At 43.4% G+C, this 16,216-nt stretch overlaps 2 protein-coding genes across 2 annotated transcripts; both read right to left on the bottom strand.

The window, feature by feature from the left end:
* Window positions 1–825: 825 nt before the first annotated feature.
* Window positions 826–2,612, bottom strand: LOC104581089 (transmembrane protein 174). Its single transcript, XM_010228644.2, has 2 exons — window positions 1,981–2,612; window positions 826–993 (listed from the first exon to the last, which is right to left on the bottom strand). The coding sequence occupies exons 1-2, from the start codon at window positions 2,610–2,612 to the stop codon at window positions 882–884; spliced, it is 744 nt and encodes a 247-aa protein (XP_010226946.2). The 3' UTR covers window positions 826–881.
* A 5,135-nt stretch (window positions 2,613–7,747) lies between these two features.
* LOC104581088 (transmembrane protein 171-like) lies at window positions 7,748–15,921 on the bottom strand. The gene is given in 4 exon segments (XM_010228643.2): window positions 7,748–8,035; window positions 13,965–14,106; window positions 15,261–15,396; window positions 15,398–15,921. Coding segments are annotated over 4 exon segments (1,005 nt in total). The 5' UTR covers window positions 15,893–15,921; the 3' UTR covers window positions 7,748–7,803.
* Window positions 15,922–16,216: the final 295 nt, after the last annotated feature.

Here is a 16,216-nt window from a genome sequence, read left to right as displayed (position 1 = left end):
AGGAGGGCTTGCACCACAGATGCTGCTCTGTGTAGGGGTGCGGCAGACAAGAGTTATGACTGTTAAAGCACTCAAAACCCATAGGGCAGATCTCTGTCACGACTTCAGGAAAGCACCATTTTCATCTGGGACATTAAGTTATTAATCATTAGGATTCTTGGTGGGAGATGGGTTTACATCCTGTCAGGCAGTGAATAGAATTGAAGTTGTAGAGCCTGCATTTTGGATGCATGCAGAATCTTGTAGATGTCTGTGTAAAAATGGACAGAGGGCACTATTTCTACTTTGTTGTAGGATGCTCTGGTTCGAGCAAAGAGCTCTGGAGGTGCTTACCTGACTGGGTGCTGCTGGTGAACCAAGCAGAGGAAGTCCAATCTGCAGACTGGGCTTACTCACCAGTGAACTAGGCTGAAAAATTAGGCGGGATTAAGATGTTATAGGCACTTAGGCAGATCAAACCTTTGGGGACTTCAGAAGCTTCCCAAGCAATTAAGAGGCAAAATAGCTCAGGAGTAAATCAAGTGGTTTCTAACGATGAGGAGCAATTATGACCTTCTACGAACCCCTTGTGCATTCACATCTCATACTGATTTCAATAGGTCTGAAATTCAGGACCTCTTGAAAGGACTCATTGTTTAGGAACCCTAATATGGATTTAGGTCCCTGAGTGTAATAGCTTTGCTATTAAGCTGCATAGCAAAGGGCTAGCAAATTCTGAGGGAGAAAAAGGGATTGGGTAAATGTAAGAAGGGGTTGTTCAGTGACACTGAACTGTATCAGGACCAAGATGTCATTTAGCCTGTAAGTGTTTAGAAAAAAAGATACTTGGGAATCAAGAAGCTGGCATCTCTCAGAAGTGCAGTCCATTGTCCATGGTTATTTCATACTCTCCTTGAAGGCAGTGGGTATATTTCCTCATAACGGGGGGGTGAAAGGTCATTGCAGGCATAGTCTTCTAGAAATTCTTCTGGCTCATCAAAACTGTCTTCTGACCTGAAAGCAGAAAGAGGAGCTGGAGCGGAAAGGGAATATAACAAACACCAAGCATAGCAGTCGCCTCATTGCTATGTCCTGTCAGCCTTATCCAGGCAAAGCACTTCCTGACTTCAGTCAGTTTTGCTTGATAAAGTGCTGTAAGATGAAGTTTTACTGCAATCTAACCATTTGTTGTATTATTTGAGCAAAGTATAATAATGTCAAGATGTGACCTGCATTTGCACCCTGCCTGTGTATGTCACCCTTGGTGTTGAGCACAGTGGGTTAGCTGACAAATTTTCAAATACACTTTGACAAAGGAGCTAAATGAATTATTTTCTAGAAAGCATATTACTAAACATTACTGTAAATATATATATATATATATCTGATTAAAGAAGTTTCATAGATATTGCTCTGTAATATCAGTGGTCTGTATATACCCCCAAAATAGGAATAAAATAAAGGTTGGGAGGTTGCTGCAGTGGCAGAGGAGAGTACATAATTAACAAGGATAACACATGGTGCCGAACCGATCTTTTGCTGTCACAAAAATGCTGTTTGTGCATTGGGTCTTGTATTGTGATTCTGTTTATGTGGACTCCTCTATCCACACATGTAACCTTCTGATCAAGAATCATCAAAAACATAAGAAATATATTTTGTATATATAAAAATATAAGCATAAAAAATACATACAGGAGCTTATATAGTAATATCTTTGAAAGTAACAAAATATTTAGTACACTGGAAAATGAAAGGGATTCAGAAGTGAATTTAATTTGGATGAAAATTCTTGCAGAAAAAGTATCTCTCCATAGATTTTACTCTAGAAATGCTATTAACCAAGCAAAAAAAAAAAACCCAAACAAACAAAAAAACTCTGAAGAAGGATTATACCCCCTCCCCCTGCAGTAGCATTTGTTTCCTTTGAAATCATGTTTAGTATTTAAAAATATTCAAAATTCTGTGTCCAAGTATTCTAAGGCATTTTGGAAGACGTACCTCTGAGTCCGTGCATCCTCTGTGAGATAAGCAGAATAGTTCCCATCTTGTGTAAAAGCTGGGTTATCGAGAGGGTAGGCAGGGCAGAACTGAGGAGAGTCTGGGGTAGGAATTGGTGAGGCACCAGAGGAACCAGCGCTGCAGCAGCTGAGCACGGGGTGCAAGTAGGTTGGATTCACAGCGATGCCTTCCTGGGCTGGGTATGGCGGAGGAATATACTGTACCACTGTAGCACCGTGGAAAGTTATAGGCTGGTTAATTCCAGTGAAAACAAAGGACTGTCCACTTGCCGTCTGGTCGATGTCTGATGTATTATCGTCTCTCTCTTTACAGGATTTGCATGTAAACATGTTGAATTTGCAAACAGCAATCAGAATAAAAGTCACTCCGACAGAGAGCAGAATAGGTCCCAGTAACTGAGTCCATTCCAGGTGAGTAATACCGTTGTACTTTATCCATCCCATCACAGTGAATGTGATTCCCACCAGCCCCAAAAACACACCTGAAAAGAGCAAAGTGACACCAGCTTTATCACCATCTGACACCATGACATCAGATCTGTTAGGCTGATAAGGAGTGACAGAAAATACATTAAGGGAGAAATCTTCTACATTGCTGCTGTTCTGCTCCATTACTGAGTGTAACCTATCTTCAGCCTCAACAGAAGAGTGTTTGTAAGGGACTCTGCTGAGTATATAAAGTCGAAGGTTCAGGTTAATTATACAAGAACTTTGTGTGTGTATGGTTAACAGAGTCCATCATGTGAAAGAATAAACTTTGCTTAGAAGAATAAAGGTCTGGGAAGTGAGGCTTGAAGTGATCACTTAAGATTTCTTGAATTACCACCAATGCTTCCGAAACAACTTCACCCTTGCATGGTTACTTGTCCCTTTGTTTATCCTCTTCTTTAATTTGGCACCCACTGATACTTCCTCCCTGTGTCCATGCCAGATGGGAGAGAAAGGAAGCTGCAGACACCACAGCTTTTCTTGGGCCCCCTGCCAGCCGATGTGTCCAACATATGGACAGCATACATTTAGTCAATAGCACTGCGATGACTCACTCAATCCATGTCTTTGGGCAACCACTCTGACAGCACAGATCTGCAGGAAAATAAATGACCATCATGGTGAGCGCTTCACAGTGTTCTGAAGTGTGGAATTTAAAGCCATGTCTGGACCTGTATTGCAGCTCTTTCTGCAGTCCGGAACTTCTGTGGTTGAAAAATATCAAAGTAAGCTTTCTGATGTTTTGCCAATAAGGGCTAGTGGGTTGAGCAGGAGAGTAAGCAGAAACAGGGTGGTGAGTACTGAGCAGCTTGACAGGTTACAGGAAACAAAGTTCCTTCAGGCAAGCCAAAGCTTTTCAGCTGTATGAAGGTAGCAGTTGTGGACATTTTTTTTTGTTGTGGTATGCAAAGTCCACGGCCAAATACGCATTTGCTAACAGTACTGGATCCGGACGGCAATATAGGTCACATAGCGCCCTTTATATTGTCTGTACCATGTACTCTCTGGGTCCGTGATTTGTTAGGACATCTTGGCATGACCTTATGTGTTGGTTCACCCAAAGAGGGCTCAACAGTTTTTCAACAGGGGCTATTGGCAGGCTGCTAGCCCAGGAGCAGCCTATCCAGCTCACCTACTGTACTAAACAGGATATAATTCCTTATTTGCAAAAAGCACATGAAGCACGGTTGCTAAATAAGCCAATAGTCTAAAGAATTACGTCAAGATTATCCGATCAGCTTCTTGATCACGCGCCAGCCGTGTGGTTGCAGTTTTCTTCTTTTTCTTTCTTTGTTCCTTATCTGTTGATAAGACATTCTGTACTGCTGTCCTTGAGGTTGATTATCTGCTAGCAAGGCATCCTGTACTGCTGTTCTTGAGGCAGGCCTTCACAGTGGGACCTCCATCCCTTCCTTAGAGCTTAGACTGAGCAATGCCTGCATTCCCTAAATGGTGTACAGTTGCAGGAATGAGAAAGTGTCTCCTGCAATGTTAAACCTGGTAAAGCAAGGAGTCTCATTCTGTAAGATAAGTTCTGCATTCAGAAGTACCCAGAATATTTATTTTTTTTATCACAATGATTTTTTCTGTTAAAATTCCTTTCTGACAAAAATATATAGCTAATAGATTATCTGCTTTCCCTTAATTCCCAAAATTTCCTGTTTGAAACGGGCCCTGCAATAATGGTGGGATTAATACAACATGCTGGCAGCAGCTAGTTTGCAGTCTGCACAACAACCCAAGCTGTTGTCAGAAGAGTATTTATTCCCATGGATCTCCTTCTACTGATTTAAATGCCACAGACTTCAGCAGGATCAAGCCCTAAGCAAGGATACCCTCTTTGTAGCAAAATGGGAAAGCAATGCACATGTTGCTTTCCCATATCTCATATAGTAAGCAGGCTGATTAATTGGATACCGAAATTTTCTGTTTCCTAATAGTTTCAGACTAAAGTAATTGCTGTCTGAGTGTTCTTATAGAATGTGTACTTCCTTAAGGAGCAAAAATCTTCAACTACTACTATCTGCCTGTTTAAGTAAGTGGGAATCAGTAACCAACTTGATTTGCTCCCTAGCATTTGTATGTCAAGTTAAGCACTTTAGCTAACCTTAGGGCAGAAAGGGAGTTAATAGCACCATTAGTGTGATAGTAAAATATGTCACTTCCTCAATAAAAATGCTACTCAGTATTATTTTGAGTTACTTTTATGGTTTTACAAGGTGTTGCATCCTTTCTAATATGGACATTTCACCCCTACTCCCCCCATTGAAAATTCCTCCCTCTAATGCTGTTCATCTAGTGGTAGTTATCAGTGGTGGAGGCAGATCTGCCAGCCTCTTAATCACATTCTCTAACCTTGCTCAAATAGATCTCGACAACATAGCAAACAAACACTGTTGTCCTGACTGTGTTAGCTTTCTGTGTTAAGTTGGTTGAGGAGATGTACCCAGTACACCCAATGTATTTTAAAGCAATGACCTCCATCCACCAAAAAAAAAAAAAAAAAAAAAAGATGCTTACACAGCTGCAAGTTGTACTAATTACTAAATATCCTCTCAATATACAAATACTGTGATTGAGCCTCTTTTTTTTCCCCAGAGGTAAGTAATATCTACCCCTCTCCGTAAATTCGGATGCAATCAGCTGACTGAAGAGTCAGGCCAACAGCTTTAAGAAGCATGCTTTCCATGGAGGTAGTTTTTTTTGTTTGTTTGTTTTTAGAAATGAGGTGATCCATACTGGACATTCTGCAATAGAAGGTGATGCAGTAACACTGAATAGGAAGATTATGTTTCATTACCAGAGAACTCATACACCCAACTCTGGCAGTATTGGATTCACCCACAGTCTGCTGACTGTCGGTCTGATTGCCTTCAAGACAAGTGGTCGGGTTCCCAAATAGCACAATTTATTCAAATGCAACATTTGGAAAACAGGTTTCAGATGTCAGTACAGGAAATTCTCTACTACAGTATGGGGTCCTTAGCTAGTGCCTAGTGTACAAATGCGCAATCATCACTCACCCAGAAGATGGGAGAGGGCTCTCAATATTGAGGAGTCTCCTCAGGCTGTGTCCTGACCCGAGGGGAGGAAAGGGGTTCAGCCTGTCGACTGATCCAGAAGTTATGATGGAATCTTCCCTCTCTCCTCTTCCTTCTTCCTTAGTTCCTCTTCCTCCATTCTTACCGTCCCATTCTTCCTTCCTCATGCTTACCCCATTCTTCCTTCCTACTATATCCCTCCTTAGTTTGCCTTTTATATATTTTCTTTTACATTTAGGTGGAGCATCCTGGAAGTGGTAACTGTCTCTCACCTCAAGCAAGCCTCCGCAATGCCAGAACTTCTGTTAGGCTCTAGTTTTCTAAGTTCCCCTTTCTCGAGCAATTCTCTCACAAGCTCAGAGTCAACATATTTTACTTGACTTGTGTCTCTTGGGTACATCTTGTGAACAACTGAATGAACAAATTGCAGACAGCACAAAAGGTTAATAACATTACGGATATGAAACAGACATGGCTTTTTGAAGAAAGAAAGATTACAGTATACTTTAAAAACAAATCTATCCCTGTTTTCATTAAGCACTCTGATTTTTTGGCTTTTCAACAAATGAGTGTTCATCAGTAATGTAAACAACAGAACAAAGCCCACATGGGTCTTTGTCTGCATATGATTTTAAGGTAAAATCCCCCAGTTTCCGCACTCATTATGTGACAGCATGACAGAACTGGAATCAAAGAAAAGCTCCTTTTACATGTGCAAGGTATGTATGAAGCATGCAGCTGCCCAGTGTAAGAAACCAGGTTAGAAATATAAGCACCAAAACAAACAAACAAAAACTAACACACAGTTTTGTTTCAGAAGGCATTTTAAAACCAGCAACCTTTAAAAAAACTACTTACAAAAACTTGAGGGAAGGGAGAAGGGGCAGAAAGGATTCTGGCTTGTGTGGATTCCTGTCTTCAAATGTCCTTCCACAGACATTTTGCATGTCTGAGTCATACCAGTCACATCAGCTCCCACACACTAACTCGCTCTTCCCTGCTATGCCTGCTCATCACTCTGCGTGCTTCAGCCCCTCAGCTCTAGTGCTGGCTACATATTCCCCCCTCACCGGCTTGCTTGGTTTTGCATGATCCCCACAAAGAGCCCCCCAGCACAACTGAGGGGACAGCACAGAGATGGAATTAAGTGGTTGAAGGCAAGAGCATTGCTGAAGAATCGTGCTGGCAAGGGGCGTGTTCACAGCAGATGACATGCAGTACAGAGAGGAACTGGAGTGCTTAATTCAAACCTTACTCTGTTGCAGTCAGGTTCCTCAAAATTCACCAGGGTAGAACGCAAGTCTTGCTGTAATTGAGGTCCAGGAGCACACAAGTGTTTAGGGACTTGGTCAAGCAACACAGACATCTCTCTTGTAAGATGTTTTCATGTTGTTAAGTTCACCTTGCAGAACCAAGCCCAGATAGTAGCTCTGCCACCTTCTGTTTCTGGGCCCAAAACTAGGTAAGTTCTCAGAGGGTTGCAACAGGGTTCAGACCAACTGACAGAGTACCAAAGGTTAGCAGCAACTCAGTTTCTGCAAATTAAACTTACCTACTAGAAGAAAATCCTTCAGTCCAGGAATGGGTGTACATATTCATAAAGTGGAAGTGGAACTCGTTCTCACTTACTCATCCTGGAGAAAGGGAGCTGCTTCTAACTTAGGGAGTTGCACAGACAGATGCTCTAAAAGAGGGCTGTATTTCTCAAAGGTCTGAGAAATGCTGCATCAGTTAAAAATGTGCATTGTCTGCATTTCCATGAAAGAGCCATTTGCTGATAAATAATCTCTGCTGCTGAATAGATCCTATATTCATGATCATGAATAGATCCCTATTCATGATGCTGTCAGACTATATATAAAGTCAGTAACTTTGCAATAAGTATTTTCCAGAAAAGCCATACAAAAATAGAAATAAAACCGCTTCCCTATTCTTTTTTTTCGTAGCTCCAAACAGATTTAATTAAAATAAGCAAAAAAAGGCCCTACTTAGTGCCTCCATTATATAAAGAACAACTAAAAATAGACACTAAAGCTGTAACAGAATAAGATGATCATTTAACATTAGTGCAGTGATCTGAATCTCTTCAAACCATTTGCTCAGACCAGCATTATCTAGCATTTCTTGAAAACCCAAATTCATCATTTATGCTTTTTGATGAAAAATTAGATACAGCCAACATTATTGCTTTTATTATAAAATGTAAATAAAATTAAAAATCTTAAATCTAAGTGTACAATTTCATTTAAAAATGAAGTCTAGTTCACAGTTCCCTATGAGCTGGTGTCAGATGTGGCTAAGGAAATAGATGAAGAAGATGAAGACGAGGATGGAGAATATTCATTATTTGTTATTGATGCTTCTTTTTCTTCATATTTTGGAGGTGATTCAGAGGCGAGATACAGCATTGGTAAAATATCTGAAGGTGAACTGCTGCCAGAAATTGTATATATGGTTTCATAGTCTCTAATAGCAACTGTTCTTTCATCATCTGTAAGTTGTAATCTATAAAACACAAAGCTGCATATTAGTATATTTCACTTTTCTATAGGAAGCAAAATTCTACTTGCCTTATATAAGCATACATGCATGCACACACTCCGTAATACACATAATACACAAAGAACTTGCATAAGCACTAGGATTTCATACAATGGGCTCTATTATGACTCAGATAAAAATTACATTATTCAGACGGGAAGGGCAAACAAGCTCCCTTCTAACCTCTCACATCATCAGCCACAGGATGACTTATGGCAGGTGTCGCAGTTGCTGCGCTCCTCCATGCTGGCTGTGCTGCAGGTCTTCTCCTGCGCTTCCTCGCGCTGCAGCTTCTGACCTCGGCCAGAACCCCCAGTGCCACGTCCACCAGCTCTGCCTCGGTCATGCAACAGATGGTTGCGGTTGCGGTTGCGGCCCCGGGTACCGCCGGGCTGCCGTGGGGGGAGGCCCGGCCGGTGCTGCAGGCTGTTCTGCCGCTGCCATCCAGGCGGGCCGCAGCCGCTGGCTGCCTGCCGCCATCTTATGTACCCGCCCCGAGAGAGGGGGTGGTCTGCGCAGGGCTCCGGGCATGCGCTCCGCCCCGCAGAGGTCATGGTCGCCTCCGGGGGCGCCAGCCCCCGAGCCCACCGGCAGACCAACCACAATCCCCGACAGGCAGGGGTCCTCAAACTTTTTAAACAGGGGGCTGGTTCACAGTCCCTCAGACACTGTCGGGGGCCGGACTATAGTTTGGAAAAAAATGAACGAATTCCTATGCACACTGCACATATTTTATTTGTAGTAGTGCACAAAAAAACAGGAAAAAGAATGTAATATTTAAAATGAAGAACAACTGTAATCAACAAAAACAAATAATATTTCAATGTGAACTATGGGCCTGCTTTTGGCTAATGAGGTGGTCAACGTTAGGTTCCATATTTGTCACTGCTAGTCGTAGCAAGTGATGCCAGTGTTCATCAGTTAGTCTGGATCCGATTGGAGATTTCAGATGTTTCATTTGGGAAAAAGTCTGCTCACAGACATAGGTGCTGCCAAAGATGGTTGCAATTTTGAGTGCATGATTCCTGAGATTATGATATGTCTCTGAGGGGAGAGATGCTTAGAAATTAGTAAGGCTGCTTGATTTGAACGCATCTTTCAGCGAGTCACAAGTCTGTAGTTCGGCCAATTCCATTTGGTAAATCGGATCAACAGTTTCAATGTCAACAGAAAATGGGTTCCGGAAAAGCTGTATGTCCTGTTCATGGAGACGAAGCTCTTTAAATCTAATTTGGAACTCCTTTTGCAACATTTCTAGTACATCCATACATTATTTGTTTGGGAATGCAACTGCTGGTTTTTCTGCAGACAGGTTTTGAGTTGTGGGGAGATGGCAGAAGTTTTCCTCCTTTACTTGGTTAATGAGCAGGTCTAATTGGACTTGAAATGCTTTCACATGTGAATACATATCACAGATGAGCTTCCCCTTTCCTTGAAGTTGGACATTGAAATTGTTGAGTAGCTCTGTTACATCTGTCAGAAACGCAAGGTGCCTTTTCCGTTCTGCATCTTTGAGCTCTGGTACTTCTTTGTTTTTAGAAAGCATAAAATCATAAACCTGTGGAAGTAAGTCATAAAATCTTTTCAAAACTCTCCCTCGACTCAGCCAACGGACTTCTGTGTGGTACAGACTATCTTCATAGGCATCATTTAGCTCAGACAGAAATTCCTGAAACTGTCTGTGGTTTAGTGCATGAGCTCTAACGAAGTTAACACAAGAAACTACAATTTTCATGACAGAGTCCAGCTTCAGTGATTTACAACACAGTGCTTGTTGGCGGATGATGCAGTGTATGGCTATTGGATGTGAATGGTTGCGTTTGTCCATCTCTTTGTTAATGCGTGCAACCACTCCTTTCATGGACCCCACCATGCTAGGAGCACCATCAGTTGTCACACTGAGTAGTTTACCCCAGTCCAGCTCCAAATCACTCATAGTTTGGCGAACTTTCTCATAGATATCCTCTCCTGTAGTTGTTCCTTTGATGCTTTTCAGTGCAGCAAGCTCCTCTGTGACTTCGAAAGAATCATTTGTCCCACGAATGAAAATTACAAGTTGTGCAGAATCATGAACATCATTGCTTTCGTTGAGTGCCAATGAGAAATAGCAAAGTTTTTTTGAGGAGTTTTGCAACTGCAGATTCAAATTTTCCCCCATTTCTTCAATCCTTCGTGTAATTGTAGGTCCTGAAAAACTCACTGTACTAAATAAATCCGCCTTCTCTGGGCACAGCTCTTTGGCAACAGAAAGAAGGCATTCTTTAACAAATTCTCCCTCTATGAATGCTCTGCAAGTGCGTGCTATGAGCTTGGCAACCTGATAGCTTGCTCAAAGTGATGATATATTGAGCTGCTTTTGCTTCACAGAAGTATTTTGCTGAGTTGTCAATCCATGTTTCAGTCTTAATATTTTATCTTTTCTCACTTGTCTGACCAAAGCATCATATTTATGTTGAGTTTCGTAGTGTCAACACAAATTGTATTCCTTGAACACAGACACCGAATTCTGGCATATCAGACAAACAGCTCTTTCTTTGTACTCCGTGAAAAAATAATCAGAAGTCCACTTTTCTTGGAATACCCTGCACTCGCAGTCAATTTGTCTTTTTTTTGACATGATGGTGCGCGCGCTTCCCACTGGTGCTGGCTGGGAGCTGGAGGGAGGGAGGGAGAGACGGGGGAGCCGCCCACCTCGCTGATGCCGCCACCCCCCTCCTCAGCCTGGCCGCGCAGTCCGGAAAGGGTGGCCAGAAGGGGCTGAAGGAACTTTGCCGCACCGGGGCTCTGGCGATTCACCCGAGTTGGCTGGACCTCGCAGTCCAGAGGCTGCCAACTGAGCTTGCCCGGCAGAGGAGATGCCCATGCCTCTCGCCTGCCGCGCATCGCGGAGGAGGAGGAGGTGGAGGTGGAGGAGGAGGGGGCGGCGCGGTTTGTAGCCGAGAGGCGCCCCCTGGGGGCGCTGGTTTCAGCCCAGTCCCAGCGGGTGTTTGGGGGCTGCGGAGGCCGGGGCGTGGATTAAGTGGCAGGAAGTCATCTGCGGCTGCTTGGTTTCCATCCCCAACCCCCGGCGGGGGGTGGGGCGGGGGGGTTCTGTAAATATCGGCGGGCCGGATTGAGGACCCTGGGGGACCGTATCCGGCCCGCGGGCCGTAGTTTGAGGACCCCTGGACTAGATGACCTCTAGAGGTCCCTTCCAACCTTAAGCATTCTATGATTCTATGATCCAACCACAGGGAATTATGTAGAGGAAGAGGTGAGGGGAAGAGGGGCACTTGGTACAGACACCAGCAGCAAGAAGCTCCCAGAAGTCTGAGGGTCATAGGACATATGAGGAATAACCCCAGACACCAGTACAGGCTGGGGACTGACCTTCTGGAGAGCAGCTCTGCAGAGAAAGACCTGGGCGTCATGGTGGACAACAAGTTGACCATGAGGCAGCAGTGTGCTCTTGTGGCCAAGAAGGCCAATGGGATCCTGGGGTGCATTAAGAAGAGTGTCTCCAGCAGGTCGAGGGAGGTGATCATGCCCCTCTACTCAGCCCTGGTGAGGCTGCATCTGGAGTATTGTGTCCAGTTCTGGGCTCCACAGTACAAGAGGGATGTGGAGCTGCTGGAGAGAGTCCAGTGCAGGGCTACAAGGATGATCAGGGGCCTGGAACATTTGCCCTATGAGGAGAGGCTGAGGGAGCTGGGCCTGTTCAGCCTGGAGAAGAGAAGGCTGAGAGGGGAATCTAATCAGTGTCTATAAGTACCTCAAGGGAGGCAGTGAGGAGGATGGTGCTGGTCTCTTTTCCCTGGTGGCCACCGACAGAACTAGAGGTAATGGCCACAAACTGAAGCACCAAAAGTTCCACAGGAACTTAAGGAAAAATTTTTTAACAGTGAGGGTGACAAGAGTGCTGGAACAGGCTGCCCAGAGAGGTTGTGGAGTCTCCTTCTCTGGAGATCTTCAAAACCCGCTTGGATGCAGTCCTGTGCCACGTGCTGTAGGTGGCTCTGCGTGTGCAGGGAGGTTGGACTAGATGACCTCTAGAGATCCCTTCCAACCTTAAGCATTCTATGATAGGACATTTTTGCCTCTTGCCTCCCCCCTTCCCTTTGCTTTTCCTTCTTCAGAGCAGGATGTGCTGTGTGCTCTTTTTGGATGCTGTTACGGAATGAGTGGTGGTGGGGGTGAGTGACACAATGTACTTCACTTGTGGGAAAGAAATAGGAATAGGTTTTATTGGTAATGACAATGGTTTCATGAGATTCTATGGCAAGGTCACTTATTAGTTACTGCATGGAGGTTCAAGATACACACAATTCTCAAGGACACCCTCCCGCTGGATCACGAGGTTCAGATTGGACCCCCTTGCTTTCCAAACTCCTTCTGAGAGGAGTCTGGGTGCGGCTGGATCCAGTCCTAGTCCCAGACCTGGTCAACGGTTTATGTCTAAGGGATTTGTGCACAGTTACAAAGTAAAGTTTACGAATTCAGAAAGAGAAAGGCACGCTATAGTCACTTACCACGAATCTGTAGTGGGAAGGATCTCTCAACCTCGAGGAGTATCCTTGAGAGGCGTCCCTGCTCAAGGGGAGATCCCAGCCTGCAGCCCGCTGTCATGCAAGGAGAGCTCAATGGGCTCTTGGGCTGTCCCCGTATTTATGGAATAAGATGATTGACTGATAGTCATTCTTTCAATTCAGAAATGACTGTTGGCTGGTGTACTCACAGTTAGCCTTATCTCCCCATCAGGATAGGGCCATCAGGACTGTTATTGATGGTTAATGTCTGGGTGGGGGAAGAAATCAGGGAGGCAACTACCAGGATCAGATAATGTGGCAGTTAACACCTGAACAGGGCTACGTGTGAGAAGTCAGGATGAGCTGGGGAAGGAGCATATCCGTCACAGGTGCACACCCTCCCCCCCTTTTGCTAGCTCTCATTGTCTGTATATTGCAATAATGCAAGCTAGTTTTGCACTTCAGAGCTCATATATTACATTCACAGTCTGAAAACTGTCAAAGGCTTTTGCACTTGACAAAATGATTCCCCTCACCCCTAGCAATTCATGCCTCATCATAGGAGTCACAGGTTTCTGGAAAGTGTTCTTTGCTTAATCAGCCCCATCACTCTCACACTCCCATCTGCCCTCATCACCCTGAATTAGCATATGTGTAGAGCACCCCATAGAAGAATCACATTCGCCTTAGCTTTGTACAAACAAAACATTCTCCCAAACCATTTTAAGTGGAAAAACAGTGGACCTGAAGTATAGGGTGAAGTATAGTGTAGTTAGGGTTTAATCACCTTCAAGCTGAACCTCAATCAGTAGGAGCATTCAGTGTCTCCTACCATTTCTAGATGTTGTGTGTGATCTTTTTTTTCTTTCCTGCATTGCAACCCCCTTTTTCCAGCACCACAGAACCTCTTCCTCCTCTTCAGTGTAATGGCATTATTATCACAACCCAACCCAGCAGGAATGGGGCTTGCTAGAAAAGCTCTCCAAGGGGTGGCAGGGCCTGGACATCGCTGCCATGCTTAAGCACCCACCTGGTGAGTTGTTTCCTAACACCCAGCACTGTAGGCACTGTGTTACTGAGGCCCTGCTGTCACAGGCACCTTTTCTTGGTCAGTCCATGAAAGTAGTATATAATAATATGTAGATAAAGGCCAGTGATTTAAGACTTCTTCACTTCAGGAGTTCTTTTCAGTTATAATAATCTAGAATTTAACCTTCCTGAGGACACTAGTTTTGATTCCTCTTTTGAATAGGATATTTTAATGTCAGTTATAGTATCTGAGAAGTGATGCATAAGAAGACTTTGTAGTGCTTAGTTGAGAGAGTTAATTCAGTTTTATTTAATAACATTGTTTTAGATATCTAAGATATAAACAAGAAAAGTCTTACCCATCACTGAAGATAGTGTGGTATGGTGGAGGGTTTTCACTTGCAGGCAAACCACTTGACATAAGACAGCAAGTCACAGTTGGTGACAGAGCGTCAGCAAAATAAGGAGGTGGGGGAGGTGGGAATACCCTTACAGCATTACCTGGGCAGGAGGAGAAGAAAGTCCCCAAACACCAATTACTACCATTGAAAAAACAATCAGCACCTCTGTTAACTGTATCCTAGAAGAAAGTTTCCCTGTCTCAGGTCAGTACAGATACTGTAGTACCAACCTTTAACAAAGTGATCCCACATATAGAACTGTTATGTTCTGGGCTACAAAAGTACATGGGAAGTGCATTAAGAAACAATTATCTCAAGAGAAATGCATCATATTCATAAATGGAATATTTCACTAGAAAATACAGCTAAGGGGAAAAAAAAATTGTTCCATCTAGCTACAAGATGCTAATCTTCACTGTTGGCTGTCTCCAGAAGCTGGATGTTCAAACCACATTTCTGTTGGCTTACTTTAAGGATATGCAAGTATTTAGTTCTCCTTACATATCGAAAATGGGACATCTAGTCCAGTGTGGATAAGAATATTAAATTCATTAACTTTTCTGAAACAGTCATTAAACCATCATTTCTGCAAGTCAAATTACAGGTCTGTACATTGCTTTGACCAGCAGAAGAGGCAAGAACTGTGCATAACAGACTTCAGCTCTAGTCAGTGAGGTGACAACTGAGCAATGCCAGGCCCAACTCATTATTGATAGCTTTTTAGCTCTCAAAGAGTAAAGTCTATACACAGTTCATGGGCTATTCAGTGACATGTGATATGCAGGGGAGCATATCCTACTAAGATAATAACATAGAGCTTGAATGGACACATTAACGGTGGCATCTTGCAGTTACATCTGACTCGGGGAAAATCTGGCCATTATTCAGGGAAATACTGTAATAGGAAACATTCTCCTGTTTAAGGGTTCAACAGAACTCCACAGATATCAAATATAGTCATAGAAGTCATTAAACCTGTGATTTAGTGTCAGCTATACTCTTTGAAAAGTACTCTTGGATTCATTTGTGCCAGACAACATGGTTTTGTTTGCACAAACATTCAAATGTTTCTTTTAATGCCCAAAGAGCAGTTTTAGCCTTGAGAAAGAGATAACTGAAGTGACCTTTGGGGAAAACATGCAAGATTGTCTGGTTTGACATGCCAGAGTTGAGACACAGAGCCCATCTGAGTAAAATTCACCAGATGTAAGCTGTTAGTGAAAAAAGTCCAGAGATAATGCATCATTTACTCACCTACTGTAACTTGAAAGGATTCTGGACTCTGAGGACGTTCTTCATTTTCACAAGATTCTTCACTGAGATTTAAGTTTTGTTTCTTTTTAACGTGAGCTATCACAAAGAAACATAACCCCGTGAGCACAATCAAGGGGGCCCATGATTTGCAGCGACAGGAAACCACAGCCCTGCAGATCCACTTCAGAACTGCTGGTGTGGTTGTACTGTGCACCCTGCCAGCCAGGGCTGCAGCCGGAAATCCAAATGCCCAGGATGCTGATTAGCATTCCACTGGTTAAGAACAGGAACCCAAAGATAAGAAACTGGGCGAACTGGCAGCTCCCTTGACAAAATACAAGGCTGTATACCTGCTCATTTTGCAACTGTCTCTGTCTTATGTAGAGCCTGGCCCTTGATCGTGCCAATAAAACACAAACTAGTCCAATTATGGCCAGCAGAGGCCCAGCAGCCTTAAGGACCCCGTTGCAGTCACTGAAGGTTCCAGACGGGCATGACCGTAGGATAAATACTGAAAGCAGGAATCCAGCACAGAGCAAGATAGCTCCAAAAACAAAAAGGGAAAAAATAAGTTTTCCATGGCATCCATTAATTCCTTCGCCTCCTGGTATGGGAGCAGCCCCTGGATACATTACAAGAGAATCTTCTCAAGTTGATGAGTTTATTTTTTTTCCTCTTTGATAACGTTCAGTGACACAAAACTGCAGTAGATCTGTGAACACACAAAGAATACACAAGTCAAAAGGAGAAAACAGTGGTGCTAGCTACTTCATACCATTCACTCTTGTGAATAGACTGTGCAGCTGATTTGAATCAGATATTTTTCAGTATTTACTGTTTTGCAATATCTCCATTATGGAATAAAGGGCCTAGTTGTTTGCTGTCATTGACTACAGATGAAGGACAACATTTGCTTTACAGTTAGAGTGAAAACAACTGTAATGTGCCCACAAATA

This window comes from Tinamus guttatus, unplaced genomic scaffold (genome assembly GCF_059628265.1).
Source record: "Tinamus guttatus ecotype Peru unplaced genomic scaffold, ASM5962826v1 Tinamus_guttatus_pri_ptg000954l, whole genome shotgun sequence".
Lineage (NCBI taxonomy): Eukaryota > Metazoa > Chordata > Aves > Tinamiformes > Tinamidae > Tinamus > Tinamus guttatus.
The sequence above is the reverse complement of the archived record's forward strand: the minus strand, read 5'-3'. Positions and strand labels throughout refer to the sequence as shown.

Coding starts and splice junctions, on each gene's coding strand:
- LOC104581089 (XM_010228644.2), bottom strand. CDS start 2,612: ATGGAGCAGAACAGCAGCAATGTAGAAGATTTCTCCCTTAATGTATTT. Junction 994..1,980: donor GAGGATGCACGGACTCAGAG/GTACGTCTTCCA, acceptor TTCTGCTTTCAG/GTCAGAAGACAGTTTTGATG.